The sequence below is a fragment of the Daldinia loculata genome (assembly GCF_022478755.1).
Source record: "Daldinia loculata strain CBS 113971 unplaced genomic scaffold F4817scaffold_52, whole genome shotgun sequence".
Classification (NCBI taxonomy): Eukaryota; Fungi; Ascomycota; class Sordariomycetes; order Xylariales; family Hypoxylaceae; genus Daldinia; species Daldinia loculata.
The window spans coordinates 97,900-125,173 of record NW_026054906.1 but is presented as its reverse complement, the minus strand read 5'-3'; the positions used below and the strand labels follow the sequence as shown (position 1 = coordinate 125,173).

General features: G+C 46.9%; 7 protein-coding genes across 7 annotated transcripts; 2 read left to right on the top strand and 5 right to left on the bottom strand.

The window, feature by feature from the left end:
* Positions 1-1,268: 1,268 nt before the first annotated feature.
* F4817DRAFT_347067 (putative isomerase YbhE) lies at positions 1,269-3,113 on the bottom strand. Its single transcript, XM_049304492.1, has 2 exons — positions 2,972-3,113; positions 1,269-2,907 (listed from the first exon to the last, which is right to left on the bottom strand). The coding sequence occupies exon 2, from the start codon at positions 2,540-2,542 to the stop codon at positions 1,361-1,363; it is 1,182 nt and encodes a 393-aa protein (XP_049156049.1). The 5' UTR covers positions 2,543-2,907; positions 2,972-3,113; the 3' UTR covers positions 1,269-1,360.
* A 544-nt stretch (positions 3,114-3,657) lies between these two features.
* On the bottom strand, positions 3,658-5,182 carry F4817DRAFT_347066 (NAD(P)-binding protein). Its single transcript, XM_049304491.1, has 2 exons — positions 5,126-5,182; positions 3,658-5,073 (listed from the first exon to the last, which is right to left on the bottom strand). The coding sequence occupies exon 2, from the start codon at positions 4,621-4,623 to the stop codon at positions 3,865-3,867; it is 759 nt and encodes a 252-aa protein (XP_049156048.1). The 5' UTR covers positions 4,624-5,073; positions 5,126-5,182; the 3' UTR covers positions 3,658-3,864.
* Positions 5,183-5,990: 808 nt separating this feature from the next.
* F4817DRAFT_222435 (carbohydrate-binding module family 18) lies at positions 5,991-7,843 on the bottom strand. Its single transcript, XM_049298829.1, has 3 exons — positions 7,451-7,843; positions 6,951-7,388; positions 5,991-6,890 (listed from the first exon to the last, which is right to left on the bottom strand). Exons 1-3 carry the CDS (start codon positions 7,581-7,583, stop codon positions 6,106-6,108), a joined length of 1,356 nt encoding a protein of 451 aa, XP_049156047.1. The 5' UTR covers positions 7,584-7,843; the 3' UTR covers positions 5,991-6,105.
* A 1,990-nt stretch (positions 7,844-9,833) lies between these two features.
* On the bottom strand, positions 9,834-11,327 carry F4817DRAFT_222409 (uncharacterized protein). The gene has a single exon (XM_049298828.1). It carries the CDS (start codon positions 10,923-10,925, stop codon positions 9,861-9,863), a length of 1,065 nt encoding a protein of 354 aa, XP_049156046.1. The 5' UTR covers positions 10,926-11,327; the 3' UTR covers positions 9,834-9,860.
* A 1,418-nt stretch (positions 11,328-12,745) lies between these two features.
* On the bottom strand, positions 12,746-14,453 carry F4817DRAFT_318929 (uncharacterized protein; the record flags this gene model as incomplete). Its single annotated transcript, XM_049300993.1, has 5 exons — positions 12,746-12,808; positions 12,877-12,993; positions 13,051-13,098; positions 13,155-13,830; positions 14,371-14,453. 5 exons carry the CDS (start codon positions 14,451-14,453, stop codon positions 12,746-12,748), a joined length of 987 nt encoding a protein of 328 aa, XP_049156045.1.
* Positions 14,454-23,217: 8,764 nt separating this feature from the next.
* F4817DRAFT_347022 (uncharacterized protein) lies at positions 23,218-24,922 on the top strand. Its single transcript, XM_049304490.1, has one exon. It carries the CDS (start codon positions 23,665-23,667, stop codon positions 24,469-24,471), a length of 807 nt encoding a protein of 268 aa, XP_049156044.1. The 5' UTR covers positions 23,218-23,664; the 3' UTR covers positions 24,472-24,922.
* A 599-nt stretch (positions 24,923-25,521) lies between these two features.
* On the top strand, positions 25,522-27,109 carry F4817DRAFT_318927 (Fructosamine kinase-domain-containing protein; the record flags this gene model as incomplete). Its single annotated transcript, XM_049300992.1, has 7 exons — positions 25,522-25,597; positions 25,723-25,835; positions 25,914-26,282; positions 26,402-26,606; positions 26,671-26,812; positions 26,876-26,959; positions 27,019-27,109. 7 exons carry the CDS (start codon positions 25,522-25,524, stop codon positions 27,107-27,109), a joined length of 1,080 nt encoding a protein of 359 aa, XP_049156043.1.
* Between the last annotated feature and the right edge of the window lie 165 nt (positions 27,110-27,274).

The following is a 27,274-nucleotide window of genomic DNA, read 5'->3' as shown; positions in this document are numbered from 1 at the left end:
TACCATGGCCGCGATAGGTAGTCAACATGCTGTTTCATATGCGCGCAACATCTTTAAACGAGAGATTACTATGAGGAATGCGGGTATTCTCAATCAAGTCGTACCCTAGTAGAATATCAGATCCACCAATGCACGTGTATCGCGACCTCGATGGAGAGAACTTGTACGCAGATTGACAGATTGATTTTTCGAAAATCTTCAATTCCCGCATCCGGCTGTCTATGACGTAAAACAGGTAGATAATATCTCCAACATCAAGCTATCCAAGCCCTACGAAAAGGCTTCGTTGGTCTAGTCAAGTCATGCGGAACGACTAAACAAGTTATTGGTTGGTACCTAACTATGCCGCTATGAAACAATCTGGGGTTGATACCTACTAGACTTGGTAGGCCTAATACTTGGCCTCGGCCGGATCTCGATTGACGTCTTGGACGAGTATATTGCAAATTCTACGACATATCCAACCTGCAAGAACAAGAACAATGACAGATTAACCGGTATCTTATTTTAATATCCTAGATCGAATTAAATTCATTCCCCGGACCATCGTCTCCACCGTTTGTGCGTCGTGGTCGTCGAAATTGATGGTTAGGAGGGTTACATTGCAGATCGCCTCACGACAAGCTTCTGCCATCATGACAGCACCTTTATCGTCTCGTTCCCGATCGATCTGCGTCGGGGGTACTCAATTCTTATTTTGCCAAACCTCACCTGTATCACGATAATATCCATATTATTAAGGCGTGGCGATATACAATCTCTTCTGGCTGTCCGGTAGAGTTTGAGTGCCCTTTTCGTACATGTAATGTAATTGTATCTTCATCCTCCACTCAACTAGGTACCAAGCATCTAAAGGCTAGACCACTTCGATTTCCCTAAGGGGAAATATATCTAGGCTTAGGCACATATGCAAGCTAATTCCCATCTATATTCGGCATGGCTGCTATCAGACTTGGCTACTAGTAATCCACCAAGATTAACTCCACCGCAAAACGTGTTTATAACGGATACTTACCCACCTGTTTCCACTAGGTTAATAGGCGTTCATAAACAGGGTAAGCTATCAAAACATCAAAAATAGATATATATCATCGGGAAAAACAGCTAACTACGATCACCGAACAATTCACAGGAAAGCTAAGCAGCATCAAGACCATCTAACAACTAGGCACGATAGTAAAAATAAAATTGATATTGCTATGTACATCTCAATGCCCCTGAGGGCCAAATCAACGAATAGAAAGCGACCTAGGCGAAAAAAGCCAGCCTAGTCAACTATCACGAAAACCCAAACGCCGCCATCGATGCAAATTCGTCCGCTTTCAATGCATTTTCCATGATTTCCCTCATGATTTAATATTTAGATCTCCTGCACGAACTGCGGGCCCATTAGATCGGTAGCCGCGAGCTCGGGGGCTACAAGCGACTTGTAGGGCATGGTAGCGACGGGCGTTGGGTCGAGGGAACCCGAGTCCTTGTTGCGCTTGAAAGCGAGGAGACCATTGTCGCCGCCTTGGTTCGTGACGAAGGCTAGGGTCTGGTCGGAATCTTTGCTCAGGCTGAACATGCGCGGGCGCAGGCCGCCGGACGAAATAGTGTCGGCGAAGTCGAGGTGAGCGGCGCTGCACTTGCTAGCGCCCTTCTTGAATACAAAGTGTGCAATGCTGTCTGTCTCGTTGCCGCTGATTCGGTTCGACACATACACATCCCTCTGGTTTGCGGCGACGACAAGCTCACCCGCAGCTGCGGAGCTGGAGTTGGCCGCTGGGACGGCGCCATAGGTGCTCTGCTTCTGGAGTTGCTTGAAGCTGATCGAGTCTTCGGTGTAGGTGAGCTTGAATAGGAACAGCTCGCTAGTTAACTCGGAAGCTAGCGTGTAGTAGTGGTCGTCTCCGTCCGAGATGAAGCCGCCGTGGCGGGGTCCAGTGCCGGTAGGCAGGGTTGCGTTGCCGGTAAATTCATACCGGTCATCCTTGCTGTCGAGCACTAGCACCGTGTCGCCACCCAGGTCAGGAATGACAAAGAATCGACCAGTTGGGTCGAGGAGAGCTTGATGCGGGTGGTGAGCTCCTTGAGCAGGGTTAGGCTCTCCCGGAACAATAACGCTCTTCAGGTGCTTCATGCTACCATCGGCGGCCGAGACATCCCAGACGTCAATAGTACCACTACCGTAACCGGCGCCAACCATGCGGGTCTTATCGCCGTTGAACTCGAGGAAGACGACACCGGATGTACCATTCGCGGCGGAAGCAAGAGTCGGCTTGCCCGAGTCGAGCGTGAAGAGACTAGTGTCGTTGGCATTCTCGTTGACAGCATACAGAAGATTTGGTTCCTTGAAGAGTAGCCAGCTGGGTGCTGTCCCAGAAGCGGTATGATTTCCAGTTATGGAGAACTTTGACCCATCAAAATCGGCAGTTAGGATCTGAAAAGGAGCGCCGATGACGAGCTTGCGAGATTCGGCTGCCGGAGCATCTTCGCGAGGTATAAGTGACGGCATCGCTGAGGCCGTGCCAAGGAGAAGTGCTGCAATAGTTCCCTTCATGTTTAGGTTTAGAATTGTGGAGGGGTAGAAAAATGATAAGATAGAAAGTTAGATTATGATACAAAATGTGCTTAGATAGCGCTTGCTTAACAAGTACCTAATGTAGCTAAAAATAGGGAAGGAAGGGAGAAAAAATTGTAAATTTGTCGTGGCCTTTATAGCAAAACAAATGGCTGGAGGCTAACTTATGAGCAGAAGTCAACAAGGAATTTGGCGATAATTCTTCAGTGACTAACACTGAAAGTCGGACTGCAAAGAATAATACTGATAATGATAATGAATGACAAGGTAGTTGTTCCCGATGTGACCTAATTTCTTTGGACAAGGAACAAATGATTTTCGAAATAACAAATGAATATATCTATCTATTGATTATTAGACCTAAGCGATTTAAACAAGGGAATGTGGGTTTTGCTTATTCTTACTCACCTTCAACCTCCACGTGAAGCTGTAAGTTGCATCAATTCCAGGATACGAGTGAGAAGAAATAACCAGGAAAAATGGAAAAGAACGAAGACACGATCATAAATAGAGAATGACCAGGCAAAAGGAAGTGTTTAGTTCAAATTTTATTATTCACATTAGGTACCTATTTAGCAGAGCATTTAGCGCTACCTTTTTCTTAGCTCGAGATGACACCTCCCTATTTCGAACAGACTTAAATACACCGTGCCCAGCATAACTTTCATTGGTGAATATAGAGACGATATAAATGGAAGAGACCACATGCATCTGACTAAGAAGTGCAACATTAACTAGGTACCTACCTAACCTACCTATGTTTGCGCCGCTTTGGTTGGTTGTAACTTGTAAGTTCAATAAATCCTCAAGTGGACAATGCTTAAATAGGAACATCGTCATAGACCACGATTCCCCTATGTATTACAGACGGGAAAAGATCATCGCGACCTCGGTGTGGATTCGGCTTGTTTAGGATTGATAGGCGCATGTATAGTGAATTGGGGAGCTTTTAAGAGCCAATCGTCTGACTTGCGCCACCTCCTCTCCAGACGGGAAAGTTACATGTACCTGTCATATCTGCATATGTAAATGCACCAACAAACTTAGTTATACACAGGATCCCGACTAGACGGAACTGGCAGCTCTTGAAACGTTCCATTTGTCTATTTGTCTATTTGTCTATTTGTCTATTTGTCTATTCTGACCATAGAAATAACCTCTAAATGACGCCAGCAAATCACACACCGTTTTACATCCCATCCTTCAAACAAAACACCATCGTCTAACCAACGCCATCTGAATTCACAGCAATCCCAGAATCACATTACATACACCGTATAATCCACCACCTCCACCTCACCTCACCAAGTAATCGTAGCAACCATATCCTCATACATCCCCCCGTCCCCCTTCCCCTCCAACAAATTCTCATAAATCCACCTCCCCGCATCATCCCTAGAAATCACATACCCCACCGCCGGCGCATCCCCCAGCCCCACACGAATCTCCCTCCGCGGCGCCGCCTCGTCGACCAAGAAACTAGGCCGCACAATCGAATACGTGTAGCCACGGTCGCCCGCCCCGTCCACGAGTAGCTTCTCCATAGCGATCTTGTCCTCGTGCGGCACCCGCAGCATGATCTTGTACATAGGCACGAACAGGATGGGCACGTCGCGCGCCGACCGCGAGATCCCGCATGTGCTTACCACGGTGACGCGCGGACGCCAGTGTTCTGTGGTAAGTGGGGTGCGGTGGTGGTTTTCCCGCACGAGGGAGATGGCGGCTAGTAGCGCTGTCATGCCCTTCTCGCAGACGTGTGGGTCGTCCAGCGTCATGCGCGAGAATTGTAAGACGCCCCCGATGGTCGAGACGATGGCGTCGACGGGCTGGGTTCCGACGACTAGACATTGGGCTACGGCGGCGGCGTCGTGCGCGTTGCCTTGCACGACCTTTAGGTTTGGGAATTGGTCTGCGGGGAGTCGGTCTGTGAGCTTGGATGGAGTCCGGCAGAGCGCGATGCAGGTGTGGCCCGCGGCTAGTGCTCGGGTTAGTGCGCCTAGGCCGATGCCCCCGGAAGCGCCCATGAAGGCGGTGAGTTTGGTGTTGCTTGATGAGGCCATGTTGATTTGCTTTGGTGTATGTGTGAGTATCTGTCGTAGATTCGTAGGTAACTTGAAGGGTAAGTTATATATATTGTAATCACTGCTTGTAAGTCCTGAGTATATAGATGTGCATTAACGATGAGTCGGTATCGTGTCAATATATGCTATGCTGTTTTCGATATAATGTGCAAGTTGCAATGGACTCTGATGTCTGAAGATGTATGTATAAAACTCCAGCTACCATTTCAAAGGAAGGACAGTCTTTTATATTATTACTTTATACATCAATACACAAACCATTACACCGTTACACATTCCCAATAACAAGCGGATGAATCCAACTCGTCCCATAGATCCGAAAGACGACCGTCGCAAAGACCTACTTCGTACCTCGCGCAGAATCCGGGGCCCCCAAAGTGAAGTATCGTCGGTGGCTCAGCCGCAGACCTGCGGAGGGTTAGACATCCCGTACAACTACCATTCGCTCGGTTGCTCATGACGGTTACTAAATTGAGCTTAGGGTTAGCCTATGGTCCACACAACTCAAGTCGCAAAGCCCCCCGGTTTCCATTCTAAGTAACTCGGAGCTCCGAGACCCACCCGCGAGAGACGGCCTTCAAACCATCCGATTATGACGGGTTCCATCCGGCTTCTGGGATATTCGTACAGAGGCCATGGCGAATACCTACGCTGACGGATTTCTTCATGGCTGATTCATCCGTTGGTTGCTCACATGTGTAACCGTCGCAATTATGCAGCTAGACCTATTTGTGCCCTCCTTTTTATTATTCTTGTTCTATCATTAAAAAGTATATGTTTTGCTCGTTGGTCATCTTGTACGGACGCTAGACTTTAAATATGCGCAAGGCCGAGATGAAGGCTGTAATTATTACTCAAGTCCCAACGAGTGAAGATAGTCTATAAAGAGCTATTCTATACCATTCCTAACACCATAGACCGATTATGAATAAAGATGCTGGTTTATAGATACTACCGAGGACAATTCATAGAAGAGTCCATACGTCAAATCCTAAAGTCAACAATTGAGCTTCTCTCTATTTTTATGCTATCGTCGAATTTGCGACAGGTTGAACGTATGAAAAGTATATTCTCTCCTCACATTCACACCTTAACATATACTTCACGAAGAATCAATTTCCAAGCCCAATCGAACATCTGTATTCCTAATTTGCTTTTTATTATATACAAGTTATTTATACTAGCGGCTCTAATTAAACCCTATGTACCTAAGGGCACAACGTTTCGGTAGTTCGTTCGGCAGCATACCCACATCGATATGCAAAGCCGTATCCATAAAAGGAGCGGACGGCATCGTGCCATTACCTCCGCAGATTGGTATCGTAGTCCATACACAAGAGCCGCCCGAGAGATCGTGCGGACCCAGAACCTAAGGAAACCCCCATAGACTCATTTTTGTAAGGTTGGTATATATATATATATATATACATATAAGTATAACACAGGAACTCAATTCGCAATTTAAAGCCAAAGCATAGCACCAACGGCAATTAGAGCGGCGAACGCGCTCGCGCCGAAAGTACGCTCTGGCCGCATACCTTGGTTAGAGTTGCCGTCGCCACTGGAACCACAGACCTGTTGGAAACTGTCCGTGCAGACGGCGTTAGGGCTGCTACCAGCGGTAGTAGCGCCGCTGCCCGAGCCGCTACCCGAGTTACCGTTGCTCCCACCGGCTGCCTGTCCATTAGTACCAGGCCCGCCGCCGCTCAGGCCGGGAATAACATCTTGCGTGCCCGATGACGTGCTCGAGTCCTTGGGATAGTCCTTGTCCATATCAAGGCCGGTACCCAGTAGCGATTTCAAGACGGTGTTGGAGTCGCCGTCTACAACGGTATCATTAGTACCCTTCGCATCGTTGTAGACGTAGCTCTTGCCCGAGTTCGTGCCAGGTGCCTTATCCGTCTGGTAGCAGTCGATGGTAACCTCGCCGACGGTAGCGTAGTAGTACTTGTCCTTCTTGATAGCGTCACTGTCCCAGTTGATATATCCACCGGCCCAGTCAACAGTGCCCTTGGCGTTCTTCTCGTCACCACCAGGCCAGATAGAAAGTTGAACTCGGGCTGGCGTCTGGGGGAATTCCCATTGGTTGCTAGTGGAGTTCCAGGTCTTCGACTTCTCCCACGTCCGACCAACCTTATCATCTACAAGCCATTCGATCTTCTCCGGAGTCCACCTGATCTCGTAGGTGTGCCATTCGGTATTAGTGTTTTTGATGGACGAGTCGGTGATGTTGCCTGAATGAGTATCTATAGAATCAGTTAGCGAATTGCTGCTCGTATAATCTATTGAATACACTAGAGTCTTACAATTGGGTATGCCCTGGAAGTAGTAATTCGTCTGAACAATATCCAGTTCGGTACCAACCCACTCAAAATCGATCTCATCTTTCACATCACTGAGCAGTATGAAAGCTGTAACAACACCAGCATCCTTCGACGTCTTTATGTTAGCCTTGACATTCCCGTACCACATATAGACAGTTGAGGCGAGGACAGTTCCAGCGGAGTGAGGCGGCATAGTCAAGAGCACATTGCCATTGTGGGAAAGAGGGTTGCCCTGAGCGACCCAATCAGCTTTGGAAGGATCACCAAGGTATTTTGAGGCATCAGCGATGCGGTCGGTGCTGTCCATCTTCATCGTCCTAGACTGACACACAGGCTCGGGGACACAGGAATCGAGAGAAAAGGACATGCGCGGGTCGCATCCGCCGAGGCAGTACGCGCCAACACCGCATTGACCGTATTCTATAGTTTGGCCCAGTTAGAGAACTGCGCATTAACGCAAACAGGTAGGAGTTGTATCTTACGAGAGCAGCAGGGAGTTGCCTCTGGGCACTTCTTAGTGAGGGAGCAGTAAGGCGCGGACTCTTGAGCGAGCACAGTGGACGCGCCCAGCAAGGCCACAGCCAGGGCTGGTATCGATCGAAGCATCTTATACATGTTGATGTGACGAATATTAAGGTATTATTATATCGGTAATATATGTACCGTAGTCGAGAGCAGTTGAGTCGCGTGCGTCTCTGTACGTATATACAGCACGGGATGCTCGTGGGCGTATCAAGCGAATGAAGCCGGGAATAGTATATATATTATAAATTGGTGGATATTTGACTCAGTATACAGCAGCCGACACTTCCTCCACACGTGTATACTTGGGCAAGCAAACACTAGGATGAGGAAGGCGTGCGTATGATTCCCGATAAAGGGGCGAAGGGACAATAGGAGTCTCAACAAGTTTGTCGACTTATATATACAAGCAACGACGAACTGCTATCTCCTTATGTATGCATAGACTATTTTTCAGTATTCATAACTAAAATAGCCGTGCTTTATCGGGTGTTTCAAGCGAGAGTAATTCGAAAGCGAGAGAGGCGAACCCTTTTTTTGGAGGATCTGAATAACGACTGAATTATTATAAATATAGACAAAGAGCAAGGCCAGCGAAGATTTGAATAATACGATGAGCACAAAAGACTCGCAGCCACCACCTGCCAGAAATGCATACAAACGGCAAAGCGAAAGGAATTACCAAAAAAATTGGCAAACCGAGAAACTATCTACCTTATGGGGCCGATACGAGTGGTTAGTATGGGGAAAGGGAAGAGAGAAAAGAGCGTGTGGGAGAGAAATGGCGTGAAGCCCGAATGTTCGAGAGCCTAGCATAACGCCTAGGATATCGCATTCGCCTAGGATCTTCATACATAGTAAGATAGGTTGGGATAGCGTGACAGCGCTGATACATAGGTAGGATTAAGAGAGATGTTACTGTAAGATGCTTGGTTGGGAATAGTGGAAATATTCCGTTGCGGGTCAAAGCGAATTGAGTTCCACCAATGTTTGTACCAAAACTGACAGGAAGGCTAGCCAGGCTAGAAAAGGTACCAAGATTTAAATTCGATTGACAGCCGTCGGAAGGGTGGGGCTTTAATTATACGCCATCTCACTGGATCGTGTTAAAATGGTACAGTACATATTATATCTTCTGTAGTTTTAATACTGTGTTCATTCAGTTGCAAAATCTCGTATTTCTCACAAATCGAACTAACAAACTTGACTGATGACCAAAACATACCTCCCGTATTTAGCAATGCCGCTATCGAGGAATCTGTAGATCGACGATTACTGTATAAGTGTTACACCACCCACGTTTTTAACATTTCTACAAATTTCAAGACATTCCTTTCAAGACATTCTAAGAAACTCAGCTAACAAGCATGCCAAGCCGCCCATGTCTAAGCTAAAATACAAGGTCCTTGTCAACGATATTCAGCTCCTGTCCGCTAATCTGCATATGTCTGTTCTCAAAAGCATGCATGACAGACTAATATTATGCCGTAAAAAAACAGTCGGCCGAATAATTGGTAGCGAGGAGGGTAAGCTCCGGCATTTGAATGATATTGAACGATATGTACTGCACCGATTCAAGCACGGCCGGGCGAAGCGGAAGACGCGGAAAATCTTAGAGAGAGTAGGTACTTGGCTTAACCTGCGGTAAGAAGAATAAGAAGACCAATCATTTTAATTATGTATCGTGTCACCGCATGATTCCTTTAAGGAGAACCACACATATCAGCCTTCAGAACGAATTGGAAAAAAAAATATGCATTTAACTCTCCTTATGGAATTACATACATACATGACTGCTCAGTACTCATCGCCTCCCTGTCTTAGTCATTAAAAGCCAAGAGAGAAAACCCCGGCAAGCTGTCAGGAATACATAGAATCGGATAGGTGGCGTCGATATTGCTGTACGGCCGCATACATACAAGACAGAATCTCATGCACCCCGGACTTTCTTTACGGGAGGATCCGGCCTTGCTTGTAGGTTGAAGGTTAAGCAGACACGCCTTCCGACGGCATGGAAACGATGTAATATGTCCGAGGAGACGATATACGATCCTAAATTAGGCCAAGGACATTTTGTATCAAGGGATAGATAGCCTGCTGACGTCTAAGTATTCTAGCAAGCATAGCACCATTAATATATCATCATCTATCCCACGAGGACGTAAAGGAAGCCCCTTAGATCACTTGTCTGGGGGGCTTTTAGATAGATAATATAAGCTGCCTACTTCGTATATACAATATCTCAACCCTAGTCCCGCATACATTCAGACCCCTTAATATCGTAACTACCTGTGTAAGTGGCAGCAAAGTAACATAAAGACAAGATATCAAAATAAACCAGACCATCCATAGGTACCCCCAAATGCCCTTTCAAAACAAATACTCCCCCGCAAACGCCAACCCCTGATGCACAACAGTCCTCAGTTCCTCCGGCATAGGCAACGCCTCAGCACGACTAAAGCTCGCCCACACCAACTCGTCATGCTCCGGCGACTTCACAGCCAAGTCCTCGTGATTCTGCACCAGCACCGCGTAATTAAGCTGTAGATACTCCATACGCAGGACTAGTTGCGGATTATGTATCGGCGACCTTCGTGACTGCGACGAGCCACTACTGCCCCTGAACCCGCCTGTTCCTCTTCCCCCTATCCCACCCGCACCACCGCTCCAACTACTACTACTCCCACTCCCACTCCCACTCCCACTTCTATCCCCACTACTCCCTCCGAGACTACCACCGCCAGGTGACCCCGTAGCCGACGTCAACGTCGCCCCATCTAGCACGGATAAATTCCCACTACTCCCGCCCGCGGTAAATATACCCACGCCGTCGTCATCCCAGTCCAGGATCCGCACCTCGGCAACCCGTCTCACATCTTGCAGAGCCCCAAGCACTCTCACAACACGCAACCCCGTCTGCTCCACCACGCGCCGCGCCACGGCCGCCGAGATGCAGAAATCGCCGTCGCGCACCTTGCCCCCGGGGAGCTCCCACATGCCAGCGTTGCATCTAGTCTGATATTCTCTTTCCATTTCGCCTTCTCTCTCCCTTTCCCTTTCCCTTTCCGCGCCGTTGCTATCTTGTTGCTGGTGCTGCTTATTATGCCAGTCACCACGGCCCCAGCGAGAATAGGGGGAGGCACTAAAAGCAGCAGTAGTAGTAGAAGCAGTAGTGGTAGTAGGAGAATTAGGGGTAGTAGGGGAATTAGCGTACGAAGCCGCCTCAGGGGTATCCGACCGTCGAAGTAACAAGACCGAGGGCCGTGAGCTATGCGCGTCCATGCGGAAGATGCATACGCCCACGTATAGCTTGTCAGCGGGCCGCGTGCCGCGGATGTCCTCAAGGTACTGGGCGCGGGACATGGCAAGCACCGACTTCTGCGCATGTGACAGCGTCGTCTTCTTAAACGACGACGCTGTCGTCGAAGTTGCCATTTCTTCCTACCGATATGTAGATAAGTAGGTAGGTAGGTAGGTATATAATGAAAGCAATTGCTATTCTCCTACATCGCAGCAAGCGCAGAGGAAGAAAATCTGGTTTAGAGAAAGATCGTTGTGCCCCTAATTTGCCTTTCCCGTCTCCTAGTTTAGTCTCGACGGGAACGCACATGCAAATCAGTCACGTTTGAATGTAAGCGTCCGTCCGTCTGCTCGTGCGTGTTTCCCCCCTTTTCCTCCGCGACACACATACACACGGCCGGCTAGGTACCTAACTCCTCTTGTTTCCCCCCGCTCACCTCTATCTCATCTATAGATGATACGATAGTGAGAGAACGGGGGAAACACTAGGGGGGAGTAGTAGTAGATATAGGACTAGGTCTAATCTTTCTTCCCGTCCTGCCTTCGCCCGAGAATCTACCTACCTTGCTCCTTATATGTTCCCGAGACAATGGGAGTGACAAGACAGCCTTTCCGGCTAGCCGGGCTAGATAGGAAGCGCCATCTTATATGGTTGGCGAGGGCACGCCTCAAACTTGTTTAGAGCCGATTGTGCCTATCGCTTCCGAGAGGCTGACAAGATTAGCTTTCCAACGGTAGGGAAACGTTGTTGCGCGGCCGCTAAAGTTTTCTCTCAACGTTATGGCACAATCCAAGGTGTCGGGATTCTGTCGGAATCCTTATGGAATATTGGTGAACTCACCTACCTAGGGCGCGGCATACACAAAACGGCACCAAAGTGTATTGGCGTAAGTCGGGAATAGCCTCCATTTTCTATCATATGATTATGCTGTTCTTGTCGTTACGTTGTAACCCTTATACATACTAGTAATATCATGGCTCTGTATTTAATCTTATCATTCTTAATAGGAAAAGTATGTAGTAAAATTCGGATACATTCTATATACCTGGTATCTAATCTCCAAGCAAAGTAATAGGTATACGAATACGTGTTTAGATAAAATAAGTCAAAAGAAAAAGAAACGGAAAATCGATACACAAGAACAAGCCTAATATTAGGGTGTAGCGTACACTATTAAGATTCCTCCGAGCGGAAAACTCTAGACAATGGACACATAAGCAAGCTTAGCACATGATACTTATGGACATAATGGATAACTGTAGTATTCAAGTAGCTACCTCTACACCCAGTACCGTTGTGGGAGAGGGTACCGCTACAGATTCCCTAGTGCCACAGCCTGCAAATGGCGGATATTAAAAAGACTCATCTATTGACTGCTGATCGCATAGTAACTCAAGTGACTTCGCATCCTAACAACTCTGCATTAAACCCCCCTAAGAGCACGTCTGATTGATCCATAGTCACGCATCAACATCACCATGGTTTTTAGAAGACTTCTTTTTTCTGTAGTAATAATCCCTCAACCTGCCTACCACAATGCCTCGAGACGTAATCATTCGAGATCACAGAATACAACTCTGATTCTTCCCGAATTCCGTAATTTAACAATCCATCCATTCTCCCGTGGGGGAATCGTGCTGTGAAAAGAAAAAGAAAACCGTATCCTTGCCGAATAAGTATACCGAAACAGAACTACAGATGAAAACGGGAGTTGACGATACGCCGCCGTGTCGTTAATCTCCCTTCATCCCATGTCGTGGTACAACCAGAGGTAACGAAGTTGTGAAAGTCCGGTCTCCACGTACTAGTGGGATGCTGCCGAAGATGACTTCATAGAGCCTGTTCTCTTACAAAACCTGATAAGAATGAGCAGATCGAAGCATATAGGGTTTGTGCGCCAACGCCAGAAATGGGACACTCAGAACGAAATGTAGGGCCTAGGGCCTGGGCTTTCTTAACGTGCCTTTTGCGTAGAGAACAGTTCTGGAAAATGCTCCTTGGCATATTGCTCACAAGCCTGTATTGATATTGATTAGCAATGGAACGAAACATTGCAAGTGAATTGAGCAGAGGGAGCAAACTGACCTTAGCTGGCTTTCCAACTTTCTGACCGATAGTTTTCCACTTGTTGTTCTCGTAATCTTTAATGGCGCTGAGGAGCGCTTGGCTCTCGTCTTCGGCAAACTCGGCGTAGTGCATATCCTAGACGGTTATTGGCAACAGGGAACAGGGCGCAAGGCATACCAAACAAATACATACCTTGTACCAATGCTTCTTGACGCTGCCCTCAGTTCGTGTCGGGAAGGTCTATTGTCGCTCAAGTTAGTTAGAATTCCAAGAAAATTCGCCTCAAGTGAACTGACCTTGGCAATTTCTGCCCAGCTGTTGCCCGCATCCCTCATCTGCTTGAGTCGCAATTCCTCGGCGGGAGTCCAGGGGGTATTTGTTCGGCTCTTCTTGGCCGGGGGTGGCACAACCGGAGTACTAGCCTCTTCCTTGGTGGGAACCGCCGGCGGGGCGACGGGAGTGACCTGCATCGGCGGTTGGGGTGCCGCGGAGACTGGGGTGGGGGCCGGTGCAGGAGCAGGAGTGCTCGAGGCGGCGGCACCAGTTGTAGCCGTCGGAGCTGGAGTCGCCGGGTTAGCGGATGGCGCGTGCGGCTGTTGATGAGCCTGCTGCTGATGCCCAGGTGCGGCGCGCTTACGGCCACGCGGAGCCGGAGCGGAGGCTGGGGTCGGAGTCGACTGTTGAGACGGCGCAACTGCGGGTTGCGGGATGGTCATCGGAGGTGGAACAGGCGTAGCATGATGCTGCTGTGTTGGGTGTGGAGGCTGGTGGGGTTGGTGATGGGGGTGCTGCCCATGGGGACCGTGAGACTGCTGATGCGTCTGGTTCTGGTGCTGCTGGTGCTGAGGTAGTTGCTGATGGTGCTGCTGACCATGCGATGGGTGCAGTTGGGCACCAGGGTTCGGAGGCTGCGGCGTATAACCAGTAAACTCAGTCCGACGTGACATGTCGGCTTGGTAAGGATGGTTAGGGCTGTATCACAGAGGAATATTAGCATACCCATATGACTTGGTATTGCTGAGAGCGACAACAGCAAGACACGATGCAATCATGGCTGCACAGCATTGAACATTCCGAATCGACGACAGTTGATAAAGTAAGGCGGAAGAGGTAGGTGCCTTTCAGCTGATGAAGAGAGCAGGGGTGTTATGAAGTAGTTGGAGCTGCAGGACGGTGGGTATTGCTAGGTTTGTATCGAAGAAAAGAATGAGGCTATCACCAGGGGTCCTGCCACTCGTGGTGGAGCAGGAACTTGTCGACCTGGGTTGGAGGTTTGCGGGACAGGTTCATGACTGAGACGGCAGGTATACATTTGGTACATATATGACCATGTCATCTATACAACGAGAATGGTGGTATATGTGTACGAGCCCATCTGGGGTAGACGAGGGGGGGAAGCGGAGGGGGAAGATGGGGAACAATGTATATAGAGTCGGGGAAACAAATTGAAGAAGTACAGTACTTGAGAGACTTGGGGAGACAGGATGTAGAGAGAAAAGGGGATGTACTTACTGCATGCCATCGTTCGCGTGCTGGGTGGAGTTGGTGTAGACCGGGTACTCCGTCGGCATGGGGCCGACCTGCCACTGCTGCATGATCTGAAAAGGGCAAACTAGCGTCAGCTACAATACCAAGGTTTCTTTGTTCCCGATACAACTGAAGGAAAATCAAAAGTGCATGGAACAAAGCTAAAGCTTAAAAAGGAGGGGGGATAAATAAAACGGGACTGAGCAAAAAAATAAAAATTGGAGGAACAAAATTTAAAATGGATTGTAAGTAGAGGGGAAAGGGGGAAAAGGTACAGGTGAGAAAATAAAAAATTAGTCCGCGCAGAAACAGGGAGGCGAAGTAAGTAGGCGAGGTGCGCCAGAGTAAGGGAAAGTAACAGCGGCGGCAGAGGGGGGACGACACAAAAAATTACCACTGGTCCGACGAAAAAAAGAAGGACGAATGGAAACGTCGACAAAGAAAAGCCATAGTATGACAAGTAGTTGTAACGGTGGTGAGAGTGAGAGTGAGTAGTAGCGGGAGTAAGAAGTGACGATGATAAAATGTTACCCGCGAGATTGTTGCAATAGGAGGCAGACTATGGTGTCTGCATGCGCGAGGAAGTTGGAGGGGCAAAGGGCATTTTTAGTTGACAACGTGTGTTTTGATTACGATGCTGCTGATGGTTGATGCCAGAGCGAGGCCACAGCCGGCAGCATCGTGAAGGGTTGGTTGGAGTGTTTGACCCAAACACCGCGTGTCTTGAATAGTCGCGCAACTCAATTATTTTTTCTGTTGATGCAGGCGACGGGTGATGATGTCGATAGTGGGGATCGCGAAGAAAATACCGGAATACAATGATTGAAAGGGGAAAAAAAAATACAAAAAGTAAAAGGTACTCAAACTTACGGGCAATTAGAAGTATGAGATGGTTAAGCCGTAGTGCATAAACTCTGCAGCGACGTTGAAACTCTATTGTTGCTTCCTGCTGCGAAACGGCGAGGACAGGCAATCAATAGCTCAAGTCGCGCGTACAGTGGACAACGGTTTGTGTCTTCTCAACCTCGAGGCGACTTGATCCGAAATACAACGGACGCGTCTGTCACCTGGTACTGCACAGGTAGATTTGCGACTTCCTGCTTAGCTGGGGGGATAAAGTGTTAGACAAACCCGTGGGAAAATAAAGTGACAAGAAGGGTTTAGTCAATCGAAAGTGGGCGCGCGCGCAGCAGGCACCGACGCCGGTGAACAAAAGATTCGAGGTGAGGTTGGGGTTTGAATGTTGTTGTTGCAATGACAGGGAATGAGAACCAAATGTATCGTGTTCAGCAGAAGTACGGAGTACCTTGGTGTGAGAAAGGAAAAGGTAGAGGGAACAAACTGTGCGGATTTGGGGAGGGGTGCAGGTTGAGGAACCGTGGGAAGTATCTGAGTATGTAAGAGGTATGTAATGTAGAAGGAACGTTGGTGAGGTAGCCTTAGCTACCTGCAAAATTTGCACTTCTGCCTGTCGCGCACGGACTATAGCACAGCCCTGATATTGGTCTGTGTGTCTTTTTATGAAATTTCTTTATGCCAGCTAGCCAGCAACGCCTTCGGTATGTACAAAGTTCCCTGTGGTCTAAGCTTTTAGCTCGGCGGGGAATTTAGCCAAGACCTTAGTGTACACTGGAACAAGTAAAGAAATCAATGTACATTGCAATATGCGCGCAGCTAGTGGGTTACTTTATTAAAGCAAAAGAGAAAAAGAAAAAGAAAAAGAAAAAGAAAATAAAGTGAAGGCATTTAGATTTGGAACGGTGCATGCAAAACTGAGAAATATTGACTGCAACTGAGAGGGTATAGTAATTCATTGGGTATAGACATGTGGCGTTGTGCTGCCGTAAGACTCGGATTGACGCGAGAGAAAAAAAGGTGAGAGGTCACGATACCTTTTCCTAAAGAAATTAAATTTCTCGTCTCCTTCAGTTGGTCGAAAAAATAAAACCACAGCTTTCTTCCAAATTCCTAATTGCGATGTCAATTTTCGAATCTGCAGTTGATAACTCTAATGCAAGGATCTCAAAAAAGGTAGCGCAATAGGTACCTACGTCTGCAATGAACACAAAAAGTGACTTTGCGAAGATCAGATCCTGATACCTGAATAATGCAGGAAAAAAAACTCGACTAACCAGGACTTGGACGATGTCGACTTTGTTCCTTGGGAAGTACTTTCGATGAAAGTATCTTGGGCTTAGGCTGGTTGATGTTTTGGATTGGTGTCTAATCTTTTTTATTTATTTTTATTTTTCGTGCGCGACCTGGGGGTGTGGGTTCGAACGACTGGCACCTCACGAAAAAAGAAGTGTGGAAAAGGTTAAGATTTGGCGGTACGCAGCCATCGAAGGTGGAAAGTACCTTTAATGTTCGAGCCATGGTGGCTCTAAGACGCATTCCCCTTCTCTAATTCGCTAACATTATCCTTGCGCTTTGTGGTATATAGAATCTCTTGGCAGCTTTGTCCCGGTCTAACCCTTAACTCGGTTAATCATGGGTCAAGAATCGAAACTAACTGGAAGTGATTACCAATAATTCCAAGCATTTCTTTATGGCCATAAGGAGTACATGAAGAATGAAGACCGTCCACTGTACTTCGAAATAACCCGCACGTGATATTAGTTGCTACAAGACTCGACTATTGCAGCATGTATTATACATATGTATCGCATGTATTTTTCTACCGGCGTCAATACATATTGTGTATGTACCTGCAATGGCTTCTTATTTTCCTTTAGCCCCTGGGTACATCGCAGTTCGAAGTTTTAAGTTCCAAGCCATTGGAATCGCTGTCTTTACTTCGTTTTTACTTAACTACCTACTTATATCTCCAAATTATACATATGATAACTATACCATAGTCGATACAGTGAAGTAAATTTCAGGGATAAAGGTTCACGACGTAAGGATTGCTGACTACATCCTAAGGATGTATTAGAATGAGCTACAGCCAATAAGGCTATATAATCTGCTCTTTGCTCTATCATCTATCGGATGTAAAATAGTTGGTGAACAAATTGAGTATTTACCACATAACTATCATGCAGCTATCCGCACCGAATCTCCAGCTCTACATTAGCCCTTGAGGACAACTTAGTATTATCCATTCATACAATACATAGGCTTCCTATTTAAGCCTTAAAAGGTCGAGTCTTTTAAGGTCAGGTATTCAAGTGGATATGTAGATGATGTGGCTGGTATCCATACATGTATGTAGTATGAACCATGCCTGCCTAACATACATATTCTTGGCATGTAGTTGAGATACATTGTAAATCTACCCGCTTGTATCTATACATTTACGGTATAGGGCGGTAAAGCTCATATTATCATCGAACAGCAATATCGCTTTTTTTATTACTAATGACAAGTCTAATTTACTTACAACCAAGTTCAGCTACAATTCGAAGAATAGGATTAAGAATAACATTTGCCAAGTTAGTTCAGACCAGACGACAAAGTTAGGTATGGAGCTAAGTCGCGATGCCAAGCACATGCAACGCAAGGTAACAACTTCGGCCAAGTATTGATACTTCTCCCCGCAGTATGGAGTACACGCATCCTCACGATACTTGACCTCCTAGTCCCGCAAGTACCTATATAAGGTCAAGGTATACAAGAAGTGCATGCAGCCTTGCGGTCACTTTCAAGTAATATCTACTAATGCTTGTTCATTTAGGTACTCGTATTACAATATCTTATATTCATTGTCTCCTCTGTAGATTCATTATCGGATGCAGCAGGCAAGCCACCCCATGGCCAACTTACTCCGTATAGGGGTCCAAGATTAACTGACTATGGCTAATAACCAAAGCACTAGCAACCTATCGAATTCGCGTAAATGCCATGCTTAAAATGGACGGTATAACTCTACCGTGTTCATGCCCTTTATTTACCATAGCATTAGGCCATCCCAGAACAGCGTAGCTATAATCATCAGGTATCTTCCTTGTATACCTAGGTAGATATATGAAGTGCTCACTTTCCGTCTCATCTCGTTATCTAGCTAAGCAAGGTTGTCTATGAAACAGTAGTACACATGTAGTCATACCATTATCTATATTCCCAGAAGCACAGCAGTTTCCTGTAAGAAAATTCAATATGTACCACCTCTCCTAATATCTAGCTCGCGAAGGACACGGCTTACTGGTATACATGAGTGACATCTCGTTATTACTGGGCGGCTATATGCATACTAGAGATAAAAGTACATCATTCTATGGTATTTAGTTTGCTACTATATTGGTGTATATTAAAAATGTGGTGGTTCCTTTATAAAACAACTTGCAGGGCCATTACCGGCTATTGTCTAAAGAAATTGAATGGTCGATGTGAGCTGATAACGCGATACTAAATATACGAACTCTAGGTAATTGTCTTTTCGACGTTATATCTGATATGAGATAGCTCTTGAGAAGGAGACGACGCAGTAACTGGGGGATCTCGGAAACATGATAAATAATATAGGCTTTGGCATTAAGCCTCATTGCGAGTTACTGTACAATATGTATAATCCCGCCACAGTTTGTAGATAGGTATGCATCGATTTATTTCGAAAAATTGACGACTACTTAATCCAAGTAACCTAGGTATTTATTGTCCGTGTTGAGCAGAGCTAGGTACCCCCTCAATAATTCCGTTTCCTTAGTAGGATTTATGTTGTACTAGGTTTCTTGTTAATGGAAGAGAACATGAATCTGAAGTCGGCTGTAGCAAACATTTAAGGGAATATAATGTAGCTAGCCCTGAGGCGCTTAGGTATCAATGCGGCTCTGTAACCACGAATATAAGATGCCTGTGCCCCTCACATGCCTGAGTACGCGCCTTCAGGGCACGGGGAAGCACAAGAAGACCATCTTGGGTTGGAGGCGTCTTGGGGCTAAATATGGGTATCTTGTAACTCGACTCTAGCGTCGGCTAACCGGATTGGTAAATCTTATACTATAGCTGGGAGGTATATGCAATAATTTTCTATAGCACTGAAGGACCGGTAAGGTAATTAGAGGTAGGACGCAGTTAAAAAGTAGAAACCCGCGAAGAAACGCAGGGATAATGAACGAGGGAAACTTTCACGGGCCGTGGACCCGTGTCTTGTCTATACCAAGAAACGTCGCTTATCGAGTTCTAGCATCTTGCCTTTCATCCCATCATCGTCAGTAAGGTTGTCAATGTAAACGGCTTGTCATCTGGTTTCCTCCAACACTTGATCGACAGCTAAGCTAAGCCGTAATGACCTACTTCTGACATGACGTGTAAGTCTGTTTCTAAGAAACTGAGCGGATTGAAACTATGGAGGTAACAGACTGTCGGAACACAGTTTGAGAATGTGACTCTGACCACGATCAACTACTAGTTACATGCAGTATACAACAAGGTGTGGTAACCAGGGCCAGATACTCCATGGGTAAGGGGATTGAATCTTGGATGCATACATACGGTAGGTATGTAATGGATTCTTTTGGGGTACGTACATACTTCATAAAGAGCTACGTACCCAGGAGCTGCATGATATACAATTCTGTAGGTATCGCTCATGTACCTCTTGTTTACACTCTGCGACGTTCGTTCTCTAAGGTTGAAGCTAGATTAGGAAACAATCTTGAAATGCAGACTGCTACGATAAACACTCCATAGTTTTAGAATGGTGAGAATGTAACCGGCAAGGATGGGATGATAGACGATGACGGTGTCGAGGAACGCCAATCTACCTAGATAGTTGTCAATAAGATATCATCGTAATCTCAATACCCCACGGCAAGGTTAGTTTACGATATTCGTAATAGCTAACTGTACTACAAATGGTAAGCGGTTGGTCACGGGGTTTCTATATCTCATGTAAACAAGACATGATTATAGAAGCCAAATTAGTTAAGAAAACACTCTAACCCTAAGGAAAGATAGCCTTCTGAGGGGTATTTTCACCCTTCACCCCACTGATATACATCTAGCATGAACGTTAGCTCTTTGGGTAGAGGGAGTAGTTTAGTTAGCTAGAATTCCGAGGCTTATTCATTGTATATTATCGCGTTTCGCGGAAAGAGACTAAATCTAGATAGACGCCGTAAGTTGTTAGTTTCGTGTGTCGCTGACATCCTGGCATAGTCAATGTTTGAGATAAGTCGTCCACATATTTGATCTGGTGACTACCGGGATGTTTCAACGCGGACTTTTGGGGTGTTGAGGACACAACTACGGAATATCCCGCCCGCGTTTTGAGGATAAGAGGGTCGTAGGAGTCAAGGTTTAAATCATTCTAAGCCGGGATTGAAGTAGCGTGCCATTCTGGTGGAATTCTGATGCTTATCCGTGGCTAGTTTTACATTTGTCTTATACCCGTTCTCACTTATAGAGGCTGGAGTTGCGAATTGTCGGGCCGGTTTTCGGGTGCTTCCTTCTATATCTTTTATGTTTTGGGATATCAGTTAAATCGTTCGAGAGTTAATTTCATAAATATGATAAATATCGTTTGGGGAAAAAGAGAGTCAAAGATCGATAACAATACCTGTATGTCAGCATGATGGTGTTTTGGTTGGAATTAGATAATTGGTCAACACGCTAGATTCGCGATGTTCCGGAGCTAACAAGGATCGTTCGTTCTAGGTTCACCTCTTAGCAAGTTTCAACCAAGGTTACCTAGCTTACGGCGAACTGCGGCAGGGATATTGTTCCCGCTCTGCCGCTTTACTGACCAAGCGCTGAGGATCCGGCTTGCCGGGCCACGGCTCTCATTTAGATATACGAAATATAGCCGTTCTTCTCCATAGATAAACTAGAAATATCAGTTAACTAAAATAGATAAGGGCGGCTTAAACGGCGATATAGGGTATGGTATATGTTATTCCGCTAATAGCGCAGCTTAAAAGCACGACTAACAAGGGAGTCCTGCAAACTTTTTTTCGGTCTTCTTAAAGTTAGCAAGGTTTTTATCAAGCTACTAATGGAACTGGCGGATGAGGGATAGAGTATCGCAAGGTTCGTGTTATCATACGAGGTGAAGCAAAACAATAACTTATCTTCTTCATCATGCAATCGAGAGATCGATGGGATTTGATAGTTGTCAAGGGAAATTCATGCTATTGATTCCAAGTACCTAGCGACTCAAGATTTCTGTCGTAGTGATAGAAACCTCATCGTCAGCTTGAGCTAGGCTCATCGAACAAGAAACGAGATGGAAGCACGGAACAAAACGAGGGGAGATTATACGGGGTATAGATTATGGTGTAATGTTTAGGTCGCTGGAGTTCGGCAGTTTCCAGATAAGTAAAGATACTTGATTATTGGATATATCAAGCAGAAATAAAGTAAGAGAGTAAAGTACTTGTACTTGATGTAGCAGAGCCGCGGGCGGCTGAACGAAAAGGGAAAAAGAAGGGGTTTGTTTTAAGGTTCCAAGGTTCCAAGGTTCCATGCTAGTCAAGGGGTTAAAGACACGCTATGTCGTATGTGGGGTTTCTTATGGGGTTCGTTTAACCAATGGCAACCCCTGTAAATTGAATAAGCGCGTCCCTGTAACACAGTGAAGCAACGTCCATACAAAAACCCAACAGATGTAAAACCAAATTCCCGACACAGACCCTTTCTCTCTACCACCTCGAAACCATACGAAGCCCTACCGCCGATACCACAACAGTACCTCTATATCTCTATGTCGAATAGCCTCGGCTTACGTATTAGTCGGGTCTATTATAATTTATGCGTCGAGCTACACCAGATAGTCAAGCTTACACTCGTATCGTAGCATCAACTGTTGCTAAACATGCTCTGCTACTTAATTCTCCGACAATAATAACATCGAGAACCAGCTGGCCGACTAGTCCAAATATGACCTCCACTACCAACCAAAGTTGTACGAGATAAGGGACTCAAGTGGGAGGCGGCCCCTCTTCTCTGTAACCTGAGCTAGAGACCGCTCTTCTTTTCTAACCTCCCGTCGAAACGGACATGGGTGCGATGGAACGGAACAGGAAAACAAAAGTGCATCCCATCTAGATCTGGATGTCTTTCTCATGCTCGCCGGCTACATGCGGCGGCCGGTTTATGTTACATCCAGCGTCATTTACGTAGTAACCATGGCTTCTGAAGACGATACGAAGTATTGTATCTCCGTCTTCTAGATGGAGCTCTGCTAGAGTTCTATCAAAGCCATCTTTCTTGTGGCTACACTCTCGAGCATAGAGTCTATGATGTACCTAAGGCTCAGGTTTATATCAACGGTTTCTTGGGTTTGTCCGTCTCGCCGGTAGGGTTTACTGGTAGGTTTGCCCTCGTGGTTTCGGATAACGGAATGGATAAAATCCACCTCAAGCGCTTGTCCTAGCTAGGGTTGTCCGTTTTGGATCGATGCACATGGATTTCAGCCCAGCGCATCAAGCCAAGACCATGCCTCCGTTTTCCTCTCCTCCACTCCAGCTTGAGCTCTTGTTACAGGGTTATAATCGAAAAAGCGCAAAGGCGTGGTGTGGTAATACCCACCCCCGGCAGCCTCAACCCCAGTCAATCTAGAATGTGTCGGCCGAGTATCAAGATGTAGAAGATGCATTATCGTTATTATCTGCCTTTCGTCTCACTTGTTCTGACTGATCTTCTTCCCTTTTGTTCCCTCTTTACCACCGTATAGGTTCAACCACTGTATCATTGACAACGTTGTTGCGAGCCTCCTTTCTTTTCTTTCGCAGCTAGCGACCACTTTCTTTCATCGTCCAACTGGCTTGGCTGCTTACGCTCTTTTTTGAATAATCAGTTTGGTCGTTGGTAACATTTGGACTAGTCTACGCCTCTCTATTCGGTTCGTTTTTGTATCCGGCTTATACGCTTAATCTCTGACGTGACGAAAAAGAGCCCGGATATACGGTCTTATTAACGAGACCATCTTCAGCAACTTCGATTCTTGTAGCAGCTTGGCCTGCCTATTTTACACATAACTCATTTTAAATTCGTTGAGGCAGCGCCGTCTTCGCTATTCTTGCAACCATCTACCTGTGGTAGATTACGAATACATGATGTCTCCACCACTACAATTAACCACATCTTCCGCTATGCCATACACACCAACAAGCGATTTTCTTGATCGACATGAATATGGGGTCGCGAAGAATAGGAAACTAACAGCGTCAACTGGCGGGGGGAGAGCTTGGAGCGAGGACGAGGTGTGTAGAAACTAAACCTACATTCCTCTTGGCCCTATACTATGGGGTCCATAAAGGGGAAACAAGTTGTCGTGGTTATAGCAACTAATGTATAACGAAATAGGAGGTCTATCTTCTTCAGACCCGCCTTCAAAAGATGCCCTATAAGCACATCGCCGCCCACTTGAAGAAGACTGAGCTAGCTTGCCGTCTTCATTATCACCAGCTGAGTCATGGAAGCAATCGCCGGAAGCGGACTACGTCCGTGTCATCAGGTTCCTCCACGGGGCATTCGCCTATCTTACCGGCAACTATCCCATCGCCTATCCAGGAGAGCCCTCGCGACGACTCCTCCCCCGTGAGTGCTACCGTCCACGAGTTCGACTCGCCTAGTTATACGACTTCAGTGCAACTCCCTAGTATTATAACGAATGCCGGGACCTCGCCCCGCCTTCCCGCAATCCTGCCAAAACCGTCGGTAATTGCTCTCCCACATGCAGTCCCCTCGGCTTCGTGTAGCTGTCCTGCCTCGGGTCCCGATTCGTCTCGGTCGCTAGCGCCATCCCCGTTTTCCCAGTCCGCATCAACTAGCCAGGTACCAGTCCTTCGGCTTGACTGTTCTCTTCCGCTGCCTTCGGCTCACGTGGACATCCCTCGACTGCAGTCGATATATGCCTCACATCGGTCGTCATTCTGGAGCGCTATCGCATCTGAATATGGGTCGGGAATCAGCCCAATTGTCCTAGAACAAGCGTGGAAGGCGAGCGCATTTGCTATGGGTAGTCAAACTCCAATTACCCCGGTCACTAGTCCTAATGACCGCGATATTATCTACGAAAAGCATGACAAGACCCGTATCAGCGCTATCCTTGGCATCGACGCAAATCCACGAAGTCCGAAAGAGAGAGAAATGGTTCGGCGATTAGAAGAAGAACGAAGCGTTGGTGTAACCGCTGGTGCTTAGAGATCTAGGCTACCATTCATATTGAAGATGAGCACGGCGTCGTTACTCCTTTGTCGATATGGTACTTCACATCGGTACTATCTTACTATCGGGATAGATTGTTGCTCATCCCAGCTGGGCAACCGTTTCCGTATCATCTGTTTTGCCCTTGTATGCCTCTAGATTTCCTAATTGCACATATCAGTCACAATTTACACATCGATTCTATTCTGAAACATACGGCGGTTGCTACTGCGACCACTGTTGAATAAACAACCCCTTTCACCGTTTGTATCTTGGGTTTGGCGGCATGTGGGAACGGCCGGGATGATCTTGTAGCTGAGCAGGTGGAACTGTGCTATGCAAGGTGCCTTAAAGCGTTTAGCAGGGCTCTTTTGTAGCGGACGCTATGAATATCTTAACATTGCTGTATTGGCTAGCGGAGGAGCTGGTCAGCACGATTGGGGGGTGGAGGAGGTGGGAAGGGGGGGGGGGTGGAGGAGGTGGGAAGGGGGAAATGGCGAGATGTCTTGAACGGCCGCTAGCTATGATTAAGTTTCACGTATTACTGGATGAATATTTCTTTTTAATATTTCCCGCCGGCACGATTTATGATGCAAATACAATACCCGATTATTATGGGCGGGGGGTTCTGTACATTAATTTTTTTTCAACCGGCTCGCAACGAGCAGCCTATGTTCTATCTAGAGCACGGAGAAAAGCAAATGATATTCTATCTTTTACGAATGATAGCATACCTAGTTCTATTGCCGACACAATCAACTATCCCAAGTATACAATATTGTATCAATCGTAATAGTATCTCATTTCACTCGAATTACCTATAAACTTACAGATTTGCTCAACTTACACATAATATATATAATTTCTATATTTATATCTGTTCGTTCCGCCGGAGTCTTGAGCTGGAATCGGCATTGAACAAGCAATCAAGGGCCATCTAAGGTAAAACTCGTTACGGGAGCTGCACGTAACACTTAGCGCCGCCTCCTCACTTTTATGCCATTCCTCGAATTAAAAACTACAACGAAGATGACTATAAGCGCGAATATGGCAGACGAGCATGCTAGCGAAACGATGGTCCCGATAGAGGCTATCCAGACGGTGGATCCTGAAGTCATCGCTAGTCAGGACCCTTTTTTTTTTATATCTCTATACTTTTCCTTGAACACGTCAAGTGCCTCATACAAGTACCAAGGTAGTAACCTAGGTTAGAGAGATAATGCGTACTAATAGCCATGTAAACACAAGAAATTCCTCTCGCGACCCAGATCTCGATCGTTCCCCACGGCATTAGCCTGTGGACGCGCACGGCTCGTCTGGACGTCGAGCGTGATGGCGTTCGCAAGGCGTACTTCCTCAAGGTAAGCTGGCTGCAAGCCTGCACACACACACACACATGCATATAAACGTATACTTAATAGACTGCTTACTATAAACAGACTTCCTACGGCGCCCTCGGCCGCGCAATGACACAAAGCGAGTTCCGATGTATGTCCCGCATGCGCCGCGTCGCGCCGGACCTGGTGCCGGAGCCCCTTGCTTCGGGGTCGTTTTCCAGCGTGCCGGACGTGCATTTCCTGCTGTGCGAGTTCCGGCGTATGACAGGGACGGTCCCAGTCCCCGAAGCACTCGCCGCGAAGATTGCGGAGCTGCATCGGTGTAGTGGTGGTGGTAGTGGTGGTAAATTTGGGTCGGACGTTCCGACTTTCCATGGGAATGTGCGCGTCGACCATGGCTGGTCTGGGTCGTGGGAGGAGTACTTCGCGAGGACGACGAAGGTGCTGTTTGGGCTGGAGCAAGAGGCGCAGGTACGTCAGTTCATTACCTGGTTATGGGCTACTCGCCGCGTCTACCGAGACACGCAGCATATGTCCTCGCAGGATTCTCAACTAGCTCCCGTTTACTTACTCGCAAGACACATGTGTAGGGACCAAACGAGGAGATAAAAGCGATGATAGCGCCTTTCTTCGACAAGGTAGTCCCGCGCCTCCTCCGCCCCCTAGAAACAGGCGGCCGCTCCATCCAGCCGTGTCTTATCCACGGCGACCTATGGCACGGCAACGCCGAGACGGATGCGGAAACCGGCTTGCCCGTCATCTTCGACGCGGCGTCCTTCTACGCCCACAACGAATGTAAGAGTTGTCTAAGCTTCTATCAAGGTCCGCCGACTGTGGTGTTAGAGCGGTAGGCTTACAGGCGAAATGAGAGCAGATGAACTGGGCGTCTGGCGCCAGCCGTGGAACAAGATCGGCGAGGCCTACCGGGCGGAATACCACAAGTATATGCCCAAGTCGCAGCCGGAAGAGGACTGCGACGACCGGAACGCCTTATATGCAGTGTGAGACTTCTCCCGCCTCCCTTTGCCATCCATATTTTCCTAGGATTTAACTACGTCTAATAGAGATACTAATAACATTGATCGTGGTAGTCGAGTTAATATCCTCGACTCCATTCTATACAAGGACGATCCTAGTTACCGACATATGTAAACAAGCCCATTTAGCTAAGAATGTGCCGTATGAAATGAGCTAATTTTTATCATAGGTTGATATCCGGTATGCGCGAGCTCGTCGATAAGTTTCCCGGTGGCTTTGAAGAGTGGGACGCCTCGCAGGAAAAGGAGGCGTATAAGTAGACCTTTGCACTCTGTGGTTGTTAGTTAATAAGTGTATGCCGGACTATTAGAATTATATGTTCGAATATGGGATATTATCAGGTAACCATGCTATATTCGGGCGAACATTGATGACCTCGCTACTTATACTATTCGCAATATATCTCGACTACCTCTTACTCCGTC